Source organism: Pongo abelii, chromosome 9, assembly GCF_028885655.2.
Source record: "Pongo abelii isolate AG06213 chromosome 9, NHGRI_mPonAbe1-v2.0_pri, whole genome shotgun sequence".
Lineage (NCBI taxonomy): Eukaryota > Metazoa > Chordata > Mammalia > Primates > Hominidae > Pongo > Pongo abelii.
In genome coordinates this window covers 23,464,235-23,481,119 of record NC_071994.2, presented here as the reverse complement: position 1 = coordinate 23,481,119, position 16,885 = coordinate 23,464,235, and the positions used below count along the sequence as shown (strand labels likewise).

Genomic DNA, 16,885 nt, shown 5'->3' with positions numbered 1-16,885 from the left:
GCCTTCAAACATTTTAAACCATGTTTTCTGTATACTTGGAAACCTGTAGTCAAAAATTATAATCTTGTCCATGTTACCAACTGAACTGGAGTTCCTTAGCCTGGCATAGTAAGGCCAACACCTACACCAAGGTTTGCAGTGGGAGAAAGAAGCATGTTTATGTACAGGGTGCCAAGCAAGGAGTATCAGGCAGTGCACGCTTAAGATTCAACCCCTTACAGTGGCTTACAGGTAAGGGTTTTTATTTTTATTTTTTTATTTTTTATTTTTATTTTTATTTTTTTGAGATGGAGTCTCGCCCTGTTGCCCAGACTGGAGTGCAGTGGCGTGATCTCAGCTCACTGCAACCTCTGCCTCCTGGGTTCAAGTGATTCTCCTGAGTAGCTGGGATGACAGGCATGCGCCACCATGCCCAGCTAATTTTTAAACATTTTGTAGAGACAGGATCCCACTATGTTGCCCAGACTGATCTCGAACTCCTGACCTCAAGTGATCTTCCCGTCTCAGCCTCCTAAAGTGATGGGGTTACAGGAGTGAGCCACCATGCCTGGTGATAACTAGTATTGATGAGAATGAGATGAAGCAAATAATCCATTGACCACTTGTGGAAGTGTAAATCTAGTAGGTCCTTCAGGTTTCTTGGTGTCATCCTCCCTGAAAGGTAGACATTATTTGCATCCCCATTTTACAGGTAAGCTAACTAAATACCAGAATGGCCAAGGTCACACAACTGAGGGCTCATTCTGAAAAAGAAAAAGAAGATTCTATTCCTGATATGCTTTGCTCTACATACGCACACACGTGCACGCGCGCACACACACACACAATCATGCCTTGTCTAAAATTATCTTCTGATCTGGGTGATCCCGGCTAATTGAGAGAAACTGAGCAAAGATAAATCCAACCCTTGGCCTGGAGCAAAGCCTGCTGATGTCAGCCTATATTGGCCAAATTCTTGTCAACCCACAGAGTAGACAAGTTGGGAATGAGAAGTAGATGGAGTTTATTCTAAGCCAAGGATATTTTATGGTTGTATGTGGTTAACCACAGACTCAGGTGCATCTTACCACACCTGGCTCACTTTTAAATTAGCTTTCCATCATTCCCGTTCCCACCTTCCCTTCCTTTCCACTCCAGTCATGCTACTCTTTCTTGCTTCCTGCACTTTTTCCACTTTAGAGCCCTTAGGCATGCTAGTCCCTCCATTTCCTCAATACCTGGGTGCTAGGAAAGGGGAAATATTTATTTTTATTTTTTTGAGGCAGGGTCTTACTCTGTCACCCAGCCTGGAGTGCAGTGGTGCAGTCATGGCTCACTGCAGCCTCAACCTCCCGGGCTCAATCGATCCTCCCACCTCAGCTCCCCTAGCAGCTGGGACCTTAGGCACACACCACCCCGCCCAGGTAACTTTTTTTTTTGGCAAAGACAGAGTTTTGCCATACTGCCCAGGCTGGTCTTAAACTCCTGGACTCAAGCAATCCTCCTGCCTCAGCTTCCCAAAGTGCTGGGACTACAGGCACACACCACCACACCTGGCCATTTTTCGTTTGTTTGTTTTGTAGAGACAGCATCTCACCATGTGGCCTAGGCTGGTCTCAAACTACTGAACTCAAGTGATCCACTTTCCTGGGCCTCCCAAAGTGCTCGGATTACAGGCATGAGCCATCACGCCTGGCCTATTTTTCATTCTTTGCCTAGTTTGAAAGAAGATTTTGAGGGGGCTCATTAACATTCTCATAATACAAAATAAGGAAAATTAATAGAAGGAGGCTAGAGACAGGAAAATATGTTTAGATACCCTGTATAGATAATGTGAATGTCGTTCACTATACTTCACACGACATTTTCTGGTATTGTGATTATTAAAATGTTCCATGTAAACAGGGAAACATGAGACAGTTTTCCTAAGATCACTCTTAAGAGTTGACAATGAAGTCGGTACATCTGCCAGCCAGCCCAAATGAAATGAGGACGAATAACCAACTATTCAATAATTGAGTGTTTACTTTTACTGCTTTTAATAACTTGCTCTTTATTCCCTGCAGATAGCAAACCAACTGATTTGGGATAGGTGAGGCAACAAAGCCACGGCTTCTTTCCATAGTCACACCATTTCAATTCTTGTTTCTACAAATGAACAATTCATAAGCAATAAATTAAGAGAAAAGTAGAGATAACTGATACACTATATAGTTTTAAAATTCTGATTGAGTTTATTTATTTTTTATTTTTTTGTGACAGAGTATCACTCTGTTGCCCAGGCTGGAGTGCAGTGGTACAACCTTGGCTCATGGCAACCTCCGCCTCCCAGGTTCAAGCGATTCTCCTGCCTCAGCCTCCTAAGTAACTGGGATTACAGGTGTGTGCCACCATGGCTGGCTAATTTTTGTATTTTTAGTAGAGACAGGGTTTTGCCATGTTGACCAGGCTGGTCTTGAACTCCTGACCTCAAGTGATCCGCCCACCTCAGCCTCCCAAAATGCTGGGATGAACCACACCGCGCCTAGCCTGAGTTTATTTTTTAACTAGAAGCTATTGCTCCTTGCAACTAATTTTACCCTTTTCCTTCTGCCATAATAATCCATTCATCCATCTAATGAATACGGATTAGGTATCCTTTATCCAAAATGCTTGGGACCAGAAGTGTTTCAGATTTTGGAATATTTGCATATATATAATGAGATATATTGGGAATGTGACCCAAATCTAAACATGAAATTCATTCATGTTTCATATACACCTTATATCATAGCCTGAGGTTAATTTCATATAATATTTTAAATAATTTTCTGCATAAAACAAAGTTTGTGTTAAGTATTAATATGTGGAATTTTCCACTTAAGGCATCATGTTGGTGCTCTAAAGTTTTGGATTTTGGAGTATTTCAGATTTTGGATTTTTGGATTAGGGATGCTCAACCTGTATTTATTAAATGTATATGAGGGCAAAATGGTGAATAAGACAAACAGGTCTTTATGAAACTTAAAGTATGGTTGGGACCAGTATGTGTAAAAAAACCCATGTAGGATGGACCTTGGTGCTTTTGAGGGCTGTAGAGAAGACCCTTAATGCTTGAATGTGGTGAGCAAGGTAGGAGGCTAGGGACCAGAATATGATACACTTCCTTAAGGAACGCACACACACACATACAATTAGTTTTCAATTGTTGCTGTTACAAATTACTGCAGATTAGTGGCTTAAAACAATTATCTTACAATTCTATAGGTTAGAATGCCAACATGGATCTTGCTGGGCTAAAGCCACTGCATTATTTCCTGGAGATACTAGGAAGAAGTTCATTTCCTTGCCTTTTTCCAGCTTCTAGAGTCTGTGCACATTCCTGGTCTCCTGGACCCGTCCTCCATCTTCAGACCAGCAATGTTGCATCTCTAATCATTCTCCCACAGTCACATCTCTCTCTTTGACCAAAGCTGGGAAAGATTCTCCAATTTTAAGGACCTCCCCTGTGATTGATTAGATTAAGCTCACCTGGGTAACCACCCACCTCAAAGGTCCTTAATTTAATCACATCTTTATAATATGTTCCCACACAAGGTAACATTCACAGATATGTAGACATGGATATCTTTAGAAGGTCATTATTCTGCCAAACACATATGTGTAAAGATAAATATGTAATTAATTTTAAAATTTATATAGAAACTTTTCTCAAACATTTGAAATAAAATAAAGAAACATAACTACTGTAAGAGAGTATATCCCAAAACAGAGGCATAATCATTTTAGTGAATAGAATTAAAGGTTTTTCAATAATATGTTATTATTATATATATTTTTGAGACAGGGTCTTGCTCTGTCACCCAGGCTGGAATGCAGTGACATGATTATAGCTCACTGCAGCATCAAACTCCTGGCTCAGATGATCCTCCCACACTGGGATGACCAGTGTGTGCCACCATGTCCAGCTAATTAAAAAAAATTTTTTTTTGTTTAGAGCTAGCTATGTTGCCCAGGCTGATCATGAACTCCTGGGCTCAAGCAATTCTCTATGCCTTGGCCTCCCAAAGTGTTAGAATTACAGGCATGAGCCACTGCACCCGGCTGTGTATATTGCTAATATATCTCTGATGAGATATTGCCACTGATATTGAAGAAAATAAATAGAGAACCACAACCAGAGTCAACGACAGGAATAATTCTCAGAAACATTATGCTGAGTTAAAAAAAAAAAAGAAAAACAAGCAAGTTCCAGAAGACTACCCAAGTGTGTGTCTTAGGTCTACCTGACTTTCCTTAGGGCTGCTGCAACAAGGTGCACCTGCAAACTAAGTGGCTTTAAAGAATAGCAATTTATTGGCCAGGCACGGTGGCTCACGTCTGTAATCCCAGAACTTTGGGAGGCTGAGGTGGGTGAATCACTTGAGGTCAGGAGTTCGAGACCAGCCTGACCAACATGCTGAAACCCCGTCTCTATGAAAAATACAAAAATTAGCTGGGCATGGTGGCAGGCACCTGTAATCCCAGCTACTTGGGAAGTTGAGGCAGGAGAATCACTTGGACCTGGGAGGCGGAGGTTGCAGTGAGCGAAGATGGTGCCACTGCATTCCAGCCTGGGCAACAAAGTTAGACTCTGTTTCCAAAAAAAAAAAAAAAAAGAATAGCAATTTATTCTGTCACAGTTTTGGAGGCTAGAAGTCCAAAATCAAGATGTTGGGAAGGGCCGTGCCCTCTCTGCAGGCTCTCTAGAAGCATCCTTCCTTGCCTCTTCCTAACTTCTGGTGGTTGTCAGCCATTTTGAACGTTCCTTGGCTGGAAACTGTATTACTAAAATCTCTGCTTCCATTGTCTCTCCCTCTGTCTCTTTGTGTTTCTCTAAATCTCTCTCTTTTTATAAGGAAACAGACATTGGGTTTAGGGCCCACCCTAATCCTTTATGACCTCATCTTAACCTGATTACATCTGCAAAGACCTTATTTCCAAATAAGGCCAAGGTCATAGGTTGTGGGGTTAGGACTTTAACATATCTTTTAGGGAGATACATTGCAGCCTGCAACAGTCATGTTACCCAGGAAACAGACTCTGAGATTGAGATTTGCTTGCAGGGGATTTGTAAAGGAATACACTGGGGAACAACATCCTTAAGGGAGGGAGGGAAGCTGGATTAAGCTGAGAGAGAAGTTGAACTGCACTGCAGTATAATGGAAGCTTCAGGAAATTCCACTGGGAGCTCTGAAGCTGGGAAGGCTTTTCAGAGATGTTCATAATTGAGATAGGTGGTCCAGGATTTTGTACTCCTGCATCATCCAGTCATTGGATGTAGGCTGCCACTGGGGAGGGGCAAAGCAGCTCCCTTTAGCCTAGGACAAGTCCCATAGAGGGACATAGACCAGGATTGTCAGCAAATGTGGGAATGAAGGTCTTGGTCCTGGAGGGAAGATCTGGGATGCCTTCCCCAGCACCCAGCATATCATGCTTTTTAAATAGAGCTCAAAAATAAGCAAAATGAAACAACATGTTATTATTTCATATATATTTGTGATATAAGCATATATATTTAAAAGCAGTAGAACGATATACAACCTTTAGGGCTGTGCTTACCTTTGGTTTTTTTGGTTCTTGAGTTAGGTGGTGAATTTACAGTTTTTCATTATATTATGCTTTATATAACTAACTTATATATTTCATCTAATCTTTTGTATACATCAAATATATTTTAAAAGATAGCAAGGGAGTCTGGCACAGTAGCTCATGCCTGTAATCCCAGCACTTTGGGAGGCCAAGACAGGAGGATTGCTTGAGCCCAGGAGTTGCAGACCAGCCTAGGCAACATAGCAAGGCCTTGTCTCTGCAAAAAATATTAGCTGGGTGTGGTGTTGTGTGCCTGTAGTCCTAGCTACTTGGGAGGCTGAGGCAGGAGGATTGCTTGAGTCCAGGAGTTCAAGGCTGCAGTGAGCGATGATCATACCACTGCATTCCAGTCTGGGTGACAGAGCAAGACTCTGTCTTTATACAAATTTTTTAAAAAGATAATAAGGGGAATAAAGGAAAGAACTAGGCAAAAGTAATATAAACTAAAGTAGCTAGAATTTTTAGAAAAAAAAGTGTGGGTAAAGATAACAAATCCTTGGACCTATTGCTAAAGTAAGGATTCAGGTAAAGAAAACCTCCTGAAATTCCACTATATTATTTGCCTTAAGTTTGCTTGCATAACTGTCCTACAGTTATGCTGGAAATATGATGTAGGTAAGATATTATGGTTTACTTTCCCTTTCACAGGGTTTTATTTTATTTTTTTATTTTTTTGAGATGGAGTCTCGCTCTGTTGCCCAGGCTAGAGTGCAGTGGCGCCATCTTGGCTCCTGGGTTCAAGCGATTCTCCAGCCTCCGCCTCCCAGGTTCAAGGGATTCTCCAGCCTCAGCCTCCCAAGTAGCTGGGATTACAGGCGTATGCCACCACGCCCAGCTAATTTTTAGCTTTTTTAGTAGAGACGGGGTTTCGCCATGTTGGCCAGACTGGTCTCGAACTCCTGACCTCAGGTAATCTGCCAATTTTGGCCTCCCAGAGTGCTGGGATTACAGGCATGAGCCATCACGCCTGGCCCCTTTCACATGGTTTTAAACTGGTTTGTTTACCATGGCACTAATTCCTTTCTTTAAGCGAAAGTATTCTGAGTAAGATTGATGGAACGATTATTAGATCTGCTGATGCAATAAAGAAAACCGGTTAAAGTGCAATATTGATATGTCAAGATTTCACTATGATATTTTTAATCATATATTATTAAGTGGAGAAAGAAAGTTGTTGAATTATTTTTGCATAATCACAGCTTTTACTTCTAAAAAAATTTTTGTATATGTTGTGTATATTGTATAGCTTCATACTTAGAAATGGAAGTGAAAAGAAAAAGAAATGGAAGAATACAGTACAAATTGCCAACTGTTAGTGGGAATAGAAAATGGAGTGGGATGCTTTTTCATTTCATATAATTCTGTGTGCTTTTGAAACTAAAAAATAAGTAAAATGTTAAAACTACATTTTCTAATCACTTGTTTCAAAATGACTGATTTCAGCTTTATTTGGGAAATATGTTTACAGAAGACTATGAATGTAAGTCTAAGTTCTGTTATAAAATAAGTGGCAGAGTAGAAAGAGCCCTTCTTTATTTATGTATTTATTTATTTTTTATTTTTAGAGATGGAGTCTCGCTCTGTCGCCCAGGCTGGAGTGCAGTGGCATGATCTCGGCTCACTGAAAGCTCTGCCTCCCGGGTTCACGCCATTCTCCTGCCTCAGCCTCCCAAGTAGCTGGGACTACAGGCGCCCGCCACCACGCCCAGCTAATTTTTTGTATTTTTAGTAGAGGCGGGGTTTCACCATGTTAGCCACGATGGTCTCGATCTCCTGACCTCGTGATCCGCCTGCCTCGGCCTCCCAAAGTGCTGGGATTACAGGCATGAGCCACCGCGCCCGGCCTAGCCCTTCATTTTTAGTGAAGACATCTTGGTTCTAGAAACAGGCCTGCTGCACTAAAGTAGTCCGTATGCAAGAAGGTTAACTTAAAGAGTTAATTTCCCTGTTGGAAAAATGGGGGTGTTATTGTGATGTTTGAATGGGGTAATGTATGTGAAGTGATTTTGAAGTTGATATTGCAATATTAAAGCATAATAGGTGTTTTTGTTTGTTTGTTTGTTTTTAAGACAGAGTCTCACTCTGTTGCCCAGGTTAGAGTGCAGTGGTGTGATCTCAGCTCACTGCAACCTCCACCTCCCGGGTTCAAGCCCCAGCCTCAGTCTCCTGAGTAGCTGGGATTACAGGCGCCCACCACCACACCCGGCTCATTTTTGTGTTTTTAGTAGAGATGGGGTTTCACCATGTTGGCCAGACTGGTCACAAACTCCTGACCTCAGGTGATCCACCTGCCTCGGCCTCCCAAAGTGCTGGGATTACAGGCGTGAGTCACTGCACCCTGGCCAATAAATGTTAATCTTCCTTTCTTATGGTAATATTGCTTGTTAAATAAATTAAATATTAACTTTTGGGAAACCTCCCAATTTCTAATGCTAAAGACTCAGTTTCTTTTAAATTGGTTTGTTCATCACAACACTTTTTCTTTTTAACCCAGGATTGGACAACTGAATTTAAAGGCAAGTTAAAGTTCAATATTTTGAACAATGTTTAAACGAAGATGAGCGAGAAGGCAGAACTGTTAAAAGGTTTTATTTTACAGCCAAGTGAAGGATTCAGCTACGTCCCAAAGGATTAAACAAGATGGTATGCTTAATAATTCCTCACTTCTATGAAATTCCCTGATTATAAAGTGTCCTTTCATTCTATAGAACTACTCCTGATTTCATCAGGAAACTCTGATCTGAAACTCAATTTACAGAAATATTAAAAATGAATTTTCAACTAAATGGGAATATTTGTATACTAATATGATACAATATTGTTGCTTCATTTTTTTCATATTAAATACCATTCTAAACTCTAAATTTGTTAATAAATGAAGCAGAAATCTAACATGACTGCGTCCGAGTATTTTATTTGTGTAACAACAAAATATTTCTAGAGACTCTTCTACTCTCCTTTAGTCTTTTTCTTTTCTTTTCTTTTTTTTTTTTTTTTTGAGACAGGGTCTCACTTTGTTATCCAGGCTGGAGTTCAATGGCGCAATCTCAGCTCACTGTATCCTCTGCCTCCCAGGCTCAAGCAATTATCCTGCCTAGCCTCCCAAGTAGCTAGGGCTACAGGCATGCACCACCAAGCCCAGCTAGTTTTGTTTGTTTGTTTGTTTGTTTGTATTTTTTATAGAGACGGGGTTTCGCTATATTGCCCAGGCTGATTTCGAACTCCTGAGCTCAAAGGATCCACCCAAAGTGTTGGGATTATAGGCATGAGCCACGGCACCCAGCCTTTTTTAGATGCTGCTTTCTCTGAACTAGTTCTGGAGATATGATTTCATAGTCATGCCTTTTTGGTTCAAATTCCAATTCTTCCACTTACTAGCTTTAAGCCTCTGTTTCCTCATTTGTAAAATGGGAATAAGAGTAGTACCTACCTCATTGAACACTTAATATCGATCTGCGAATCACTGCTAAATGCTTAAGTAGTATTGTTCTCATTTTACAAATGTGGAATTTGAATGCATAGTAATTAAATCTATACAAGATCATACAGCTAATAAGAGGCGGAATCAGGATCTGGTTCCAGATTTACCTGACACTAAAGGCCAGAGTTTTATTGTATTGTCTCTTCTTTGGAGAGCTATTAGTCACATGTTTGGTTAGTATGGCTCTACTAACCCTTCATTAGATGTTAAATTTCAGCACAGAATACTGCTGAATAGGAGTGGGTCATCATAGGGTCCTGTATGCATTAGAGTTTACTGTGCTTCGTAAAATTTATTCAGCGACAAAGAATTGTTGAATTCCAAAAGTGTGTGACCACCTGAACTCCAAAGGGCTATCTGGCATGTACTGCTTCACTTTGTGGAAGTCGCCATTTTTTCTCTTAGTAGATAAAACAATTAGTATTCCTAATTCCTAAAAAGAGGCTGAGGTGATCAGAATAAATGTGTACATTTTAAATAACGATTATTCCTATTAATTGCATGGGTAGTGCCTAGGCGTTTTAGAAGAGGAATGGGTACCAAAATGAGATGGTTTCAGTCTTTAACATTCCTTTTCGTTAAAATAACTAAATTCCAACAGCAATGGAAATTCCATTTCCAAGGTACATGTATTTATTTTAAATAGCCCTACACCAACAATTATTGCCTATTTAATTTTATGCCATATGCTGTGATAGTTGCAAGAGGCACAGATGTGTATTCTTCAAAACCACATCAAAACCTTCATACTGGTGTTGGTTGCTTTCTCCTCTACCCCACCCTCACTCAATTTCTGCATTTTCTCAGATCCCAGTTCAAATATGGGTTCCTTAGAAAGGCGTTTCAAGACTGTTTCTTCTCCTCCACCTAAATTAGGTCCTCTTGTTAACCTCTTTCCTTATGTCCTATTATTTTCTTCTTTGTAAGTATTATAATTTTTATCATATAATTAGTTGGAAGTTTGCTGAATGTCTGTCTCTCCCACTAGACAATCTATTTTCATTTACTCATTCATCACCCATTCAACAGGTATTTATTGCATACCAAGTGTCAGGTACTCTTGGGGGCACATCTTAGCTGAAGATACAGTGGTGAACAAGAAAAGTTCACTGTACTAATGAACTTATATTCATTCTATTAGGCAGATGGACAAAGACCTAGTAATCAAACAATTCGAAAGCATTATGTTCTGTAAGGAAAACAAAGTAAGATAAAAGGATAAGGATTGCTAGAGCAGAGGAAAAAGTTATTTGGGACAGTTACGGAGGGAGGTCAGGGAATACCATTCTAAGGGGGATGAGGGATGACATGTGAGCAAAAGCCTAAATAATACAAAGGAGTGAGCCTTGGGAAGATAATAAGAGGTTCCAGGCAGAGGGAAGGGAAAGTGTAATAGAACGACTCTGAGACCAGAATGAAATTGACTTATTTGAGGAACTGCAAGGAGTTAGTGTGGCTGGAATCAAGTGAGCACAGGAGAGTGTGGTCAGTGTTGCCAGAGAGGTCAGGGCAGACAAACTCAACTTGGAGGATTTTGTTCTTAATGTGATATAAAGTCCTTGAAGGGATTTGAGTAGAAGAAACGATATCTAATTTACTTAAAAAAAAAAAAAATAAACCCTCTAGTTGCTACATGGACAACAAACTCCAAGACAGGCTTTAGGGAGACCAGTTAGGAGGCTATTGCCATATTCCAGGCTAAAAATGCTTGTGATTTGAATTAGGTTATTAGTGGCCAGTCAAGATATATTTTGGAAGTAGAGTGAATAAGACCTGCTATAGAATTGGATATGGAATGTAATGGAAGGAAAAGAATCAAGGTTCAGGCCTGGCACGTTGGCTCATGCCTGTAATCCCAGCACTTTCGGAGGCCCAGGTGGGCGGATAATTTGAGATAAGGAGTTTGAGACCAGCCTGGCCAACATGGTGAAATCTTGTCTCTACTAAACATACAAAAATTAGCTGGGCATAATGGCAGGCACCTGTAACCCCAGCTAATTGGGAGGCTGAGGAAGGAGAATCACTTGAACCTGGGAGGTGGAGGTTGTAGTCAACTGAGATTGAGCCATTGCACTCCAGCCTGGGCAGTAAGAGCGGGGAAAAAAAGACAAGAAAGAGTTAACATTCATCCCTAAATCTTGGGCCTTAGAAAGGGGGTAAATGGTGGTATCATTAACAGAAATAGGAACGAAAAGATGAAGAGGGTGTGTGTTTGTGTGTGTGCATGTGTTGAGCATAGAGTTCTATTCTAAACATGTTAAGTTTGAAATGTTTATTTTATATCTGAGTAGAGATGCGAATAGGCAGGTGGATATATATACCGTATAGAAGTCTGGACCTCTAAGCAGAAGTTGAGCCTGGACAGAGACATTTGGAAATAATCAGCTTACAGTTGATATTTAAAACCAAGGGACTGGATAAAATCACATATTAGATAAGTAAAGAGAGCTGGGGTCTGAGCCTGAGGGCACTGTGTAATTTAGAGGCCAATAAGAGAAGGGACCAGCAAAGGACACTGAGAGGAAAACAGTGGCCACTCCCTGTTGAATGGTAGAGTAGGGTTAGGACTGAGAATTGCCCATTTGCTCACTATTTTATACCTAGTACCTAGCTCAGTGGACTGGCACATAATTAGAACACAATAATATTTGTTGAATGAATGAATCTTCACTTCTGTTTATTTCTTAGATATTTGTTGGGGTCCCCTAGGTACCAGGCACTGTTTTAGGTCCTATGGATTCACAGCATAGTGTCCCCTATAATCATAGATTCTAGTGGGGGCCACAGACAGAGACAGACAGACATATGCAAAAAAAATATGTATTGTTAGTTTATAATAACTGTCTTCTCCCCCTTCCACCCTATTCTAAGGAGAATGGGACTGAATATCTAGAGGGTGCCTTGTTGGTGAGCAATGATGAGCTGGGATATATAAATTTGGGGATATAGCTATACTATAGGCAAAGATTTGGGGAAGAGGGAGAAGTTGAGGGAGAAGAGTGGGGGGCCTTTAGTTGAACTGAAGAGGCAGCCCCAGCCAAAGGTACCAAATTCAATTAAAATAAAATATGATGTCAGCGCAACTCACATGGCTGAATTCTGAAGGGTAATTGATGGTTTACATTTACAGCCTTAGGGTTAGACCTAATTAATCTGATAAGAGAATGGAGAAGGGGGGGTTTGGGCAGCAAGAAATAAGGCTCAAATTGAATCTTATCAAACTATAAAGTTAGCTGCAAGATATGTTGAACTTGAATTATTATCCTTAAGTTCCTGCTTTACAAAAAACACTCAAGTCTTCAATCAGCAGCCCCGACTGGCTAAGAACAAATTTTAGGTACCTTTCTGAGCCCAAATCCATGCCAGAGAAGGAAACAAAAACTCTTGAAGGAAGGTAGAGAGTAAATGTGAAGCACTTTATTGTTTTACACAATTTTTTTTATTATACTTTAAGTTCTAGGGTACATGTCCACAATGTGCAGGTTTGTTACATATGTATACATGTGCCATGTTGGTGTGCTGCACCCATTGACTCGTCATTTACATTAGGTTTATCTCCTAATGCTATTCCTCCCCCCTCCCCCCACCGCACGACAGGCCCCAGTGTGTGATGTTCCCCTTCCTGTGTCCAAGTGTTCTCATTGTTCAATTCCCACCTATAAGTGAGAACATACGGTGTTTGGTTTTTTGTCCTTGCGATAGTTTGCTGAGAATGATGGTTTCCAGCTTTATCCGTGTCCCTACAAAGGACATGAACTCATCATTTTTCATGGCTGTATAGTATTCCATGGTGTATATTTGCCATATTTTCTTAATCCAGCCTATCACTGTTGGACATTTGGGTTGGTTGCAAATGTGAATAGTGCTGCAATAAACATACATGTGCAAATGTCTTTATAGCAGCATGATTTATAATCCTTTGGGTATATACCCAGTAATGGGATGGCGGGGTCAAATGCTATTTCTAGTTCTAGATCCTTGAGGAATCGCCACACTGTCTTTCACAATGGTTGAACGAGTTTACAGTCCCACCAAGAGTGTAAAAGTGTTCCTATTTCTCCACATCCTCTCCAGCACCTGTTGTTTCCTGACTTCTTAATGATTGCCATTCTAACTGGTGTGAGATGGTATCTCATTGTGGTTTTGATTTGCATTTCTCTGATGGCTTGTGATGATGAGCATTTTTTCATGTGTCTTTTGGCTGCATAAATGTCTTCTTTTGAGAAGTGTCTGTTCATATCCTTTGCCCACTTTTTGATGGGGTTGTTTTTTTCTTGTAAATTTGTTTGAGTTCTTTGTAGATTCTGGATATTAGCCCTTTGTCAGATGTGTAGATTGCAAAAATTTTCTCCCATTCTGTAGGTTGCCTGTTCACTCTGATGGTAGTTTCTTTTGCTGTGCAGAAGCTCTTTAGTTTAATTCAATCCCATTTGTCAATTTTGGCTTTTGTTGCCATTGCTTTTGGTGTTTTAGACATGAAGTCCTTGCCCATGCCTATGTCCTGAATGGTATTGCCTAGGTTTTCTTCTAGGGTTTTTATAGTTTTAGGTCTAACATTTAAGTCTTTAATCCATCTTGAATTAATTTTTGTATAAGATGTAAGGAAGGGATCCAGTTTCAGCTTTCTACATATGGCTAGCCAGTTTTCCCAGCACCATTTATGAAATAGGGAATCCTTTCCCCATTTCTTGTTTTTGCCAGGTTTGTCAAAGATCAGATGGTTGTAGATGTGTGGTGTTATTTCTGAGGCCTCTGTTCTGTTCCATTGGTCTATATCTCTGTTTTGGTGCCAATACCATGCTATCTTGATTACTGTAGCCTTGTAGTATAGTTTGAAGTCAGGTGGCATGATGCTTCCAGCTTTGTTCTTTTGGCTTAGGATTGACTTGGCAATGCGGGCTCTTTTTTGGTTCCATATGAACTTTAAAGTAGTTTTTTCCAGTTCTGTGAAGAAAGTCATTGGTAGCTTGATGGGGATGGCATTGAATCTATACATTACCTTGGGCAGTATGGCCGTTTTCATGATACTGATTCTTCCTATCCATGAGCATGGAATGTTCTTCCATTTGTTTGTGTCCTCTTTTATTTCGTTGAGCAGTGGTTTGTAGTTCTCCTTGAAGAGGTTCTTCACATCCCTTGTAAGCTGGATTCCTAGGTATTTGATTTTCTTTGAAGCAATTGTGAATGGGAGTTCACTCATGATTTGGCTCTCTGTTTGTCTGTTATTGGTGTATAAGAATGCTTGTGATTTTTGCACATTGATTTACAAGACAGGGATGCCCTCTCTCACCACTCCTATTCAACATAGTGTTGGAAGTTCTGGCCAGGGCAATCAGGCAGGAGAAAGAAATAAAGGGTATTCAGTTAGGAAATGACGAAGTCAAATTTTCCCTGTTTGCAGATGACATGATTGTATATTTAGAAAACCCCATCGTCTCAGCCCAAAATCTCCTTAAGTTTTACAGAATTTTTTAAACTTACCTTGTGGTCTCTCTCCTCTGAAACTTTGCTAACATAGTTCCCGTGCCTCTATCTGGACTTCACACTTCTGTGCCCCCTGGAAATACCACTCCCCCGCCCCCCAACCGAAAAAGGGAAATTTAAAAAAGTAAAATTTTCTACTCCTTTGAAGACAAATTAAAAGATATAGTCTCCTTCCAAAACTAATTGTTCAGCAAGCTGTGTTCGTATATTTTTCATTCACCATACAGCTCTGATGCCATTGTCTAACAGTTATTGGACTCCATCAGGTTATTTGCCTTGAACTCCAAATCGTTGGGAACTAAGTGATGTTTAGTGCTCGGCTGGGAGGGAGGTCTGGCGTTTAAAGGCTCTCTATGAGTGAGTATAACCCCGGGCGAATGCCCGCAGCGAGGAAGGCACAGACACAGAAGACTGCAAGCGTTTATCTGGAAAAGTTTATGGCAACAATGACAGCACGCTTAACAATGATATATTTATTATATAATTATATCATATATGTAAAATATATATTTATTTAATAAAGAGTTGAAAATAAAACTGTGGCTCCACATCTATTTCTTTTCTTTTTTTTGTTTTTGTTTTTGTTTTGAGATGGAGTCTCACTCTGTCACTCAGGCTGGAGTGCAGTGGCGCGATCTCGGCTCACTGAACCTCCGCCTCCCGGATTCAAGTGATTCTCCTGCCTCAGCCTCCCGAGTAGCTGGGATTACAGGCGCACGCCACCACGCCCGGGTGATTTTTGTATTTTTAGTAGAGACGGAGTTCGGATGTTGGCCAGGCTGGTCTCGGACTCCTAAGCTCAAGCGATTCGCCCGCCTCGGCCTCCCAAAGTGCTGGGATTACGGGTGTTAGCCACCGCGCCCTGCCTACGCCCACTTCTTACTACAATCTTTCCATTCACTAGCGGCTTCTCTGATCCCATTTCCTCTTCGAACCTGAGCTCAAACCAGCCTGGGTCTGACCGGCCAATCCGAGCGCAGTCTTCCGCAGTCGCGAGTACGGCTGCAGCCAATGAGAGACCGGGGCGCCTCGGTGGGGTGAGACAGGGCGCTCACTGGCGGAACCCCGGGGGACGTGGTGACTGGAGGAGTGTGGGCGGGGCAGTGGAACTGGGTCAGCCAATGGCTGACGCACTACGAGCAGAGGGAAAGACGGATCACCAATAGCGACACGGATATGGCCCCGCGGGCGGGGTTTAGGCCCAAAGTAGTGTCGGAGCAGCGCCTGTTAGTGTCATTCTCACCGTCACGGCCGGCGCCTCCTCCTGGATTCATTCATTCGCTCTTTTCATTCACGAAGGTAGTGAGGCCTAGTGGAAAGCCATGGAGAGCGCTCTCCCCGCCGCCGGCTTCCTGTACTGGGTCGGCGCGGGCACCGTGGCCTACCTAGCCCTGCGTATTTCGTACTCGCTCTTCACGGCCCTCCGGGTCTGGGGAATGGGGAATGAGGCGGGGGTCGGCCCGGGGCTCGGAGAATGGGCAGGTGAGTCGGATGCAGCGCCGCGTCCTCGCTCCCGCGGCGGCCCGGACTAGGCCTGGCCCGTGATAACCAGTTCCGGGCTCTGCTCCTGGCCTTCCCCTCCCCAGCTCTCCTCTTTCTCAGGCTTCTGCGCCCCGCGGGCCCCTCCTGGCTCCCTTGGCTGTCTTCTGCTTGCTTAGACTACTTGCAGAGTTTTAAAGTACGAAATACACTGCTCGCTCAATCCTGGGAATCTAAAGCGCAGCTTAGAGTGTAGGAGAAAACTGCCTTAAGTCTCTGGGGCTTCTGTCCTTGAAGCCATTCCGGGTTCATGGAGCCACTCAGTCGCCCTGCTGCCTCCTCAGTCACACGCTGTCCTCCTTGGTTCGCCCATTGTAAAATATTTTTTAAATGAAGTTTTTCGCTGGGTTTGAATATTGGCCCTGTGCTAAGGATGCAGAGCATTCTGTTAACATGTTTGGGCTGAGGATGGAAGGGGGTGTAGGGACACAGAATTTCAGAAGCCTTTTTGCACTGCGGAATCGTACCTCCCCAGTTACGATTAAGATAGTAATCGTATCTGGATTTGGCCTATTTCATACAATTACAAAGCCCCTTTAAAAGAAATTATCGCTAAACTGTTCTGGAGTCCTAACGAGTAGCAAGAACTATTGCTTCTGTAAAATAATAACTCATCATGTTAAAATCGGATTTTTTTTTTTTTTGCACAAGGACGTTTGTAGGAAAAGTATACCCGTAAAGAGTGAACTAAACACATGGAACTTGTAGTCGGAGGATTTTTAAAATGGAGGACGAAGGTCAGATTGAGGAAATAGGGAAAATTATCTGCAGGGAAGTTTTGCCTCCACTTTT

At 41.8% G+C, this 16,885-nt stretch overlaps 1 protein-coding gene and 1 long non-coding RNA gene across 2 annotated transcripts in view; both read left to right on the top strand.

Moving 5' to 3' along the window:
- LOC129048629 (uncharacterized) overlaps positions 1-8,480 on the top strand; it is a 92,011-nt gene extending 83,531 nt beyond the window's left edge. The window contains exon 3 of the long non-coding RNA XR_008511135.1: positions 8,084-8,480. This is a non-coding gene — a long non-coding RNA (uncharacterized LOC129048629). The remainder of the gene's footprint in view (positions 1-8,083) is intronic.
- A 7,249-nt stretch (positions 8,481-15,729) lies between these two features.
- Positions 15,730-16,885, top strand: part of HSD17B12 (hydroxysteroid 17-beta dehydrogenase 12) — a 172,877-nt gene continuing 171,721 nt past the window's right edge. The window contains exon 1 of the mRNA XM_024254837.3: positions 15,730-16,036. Coding sequence (XP_024110605.1) covers positions 15,877-16,036 — 160 coding nt within the window. The 5' untranslated portion in view covers positions 15,730-15,876. The remainder of the gene's footprint in view (positions 16,037-16,885) is intronic.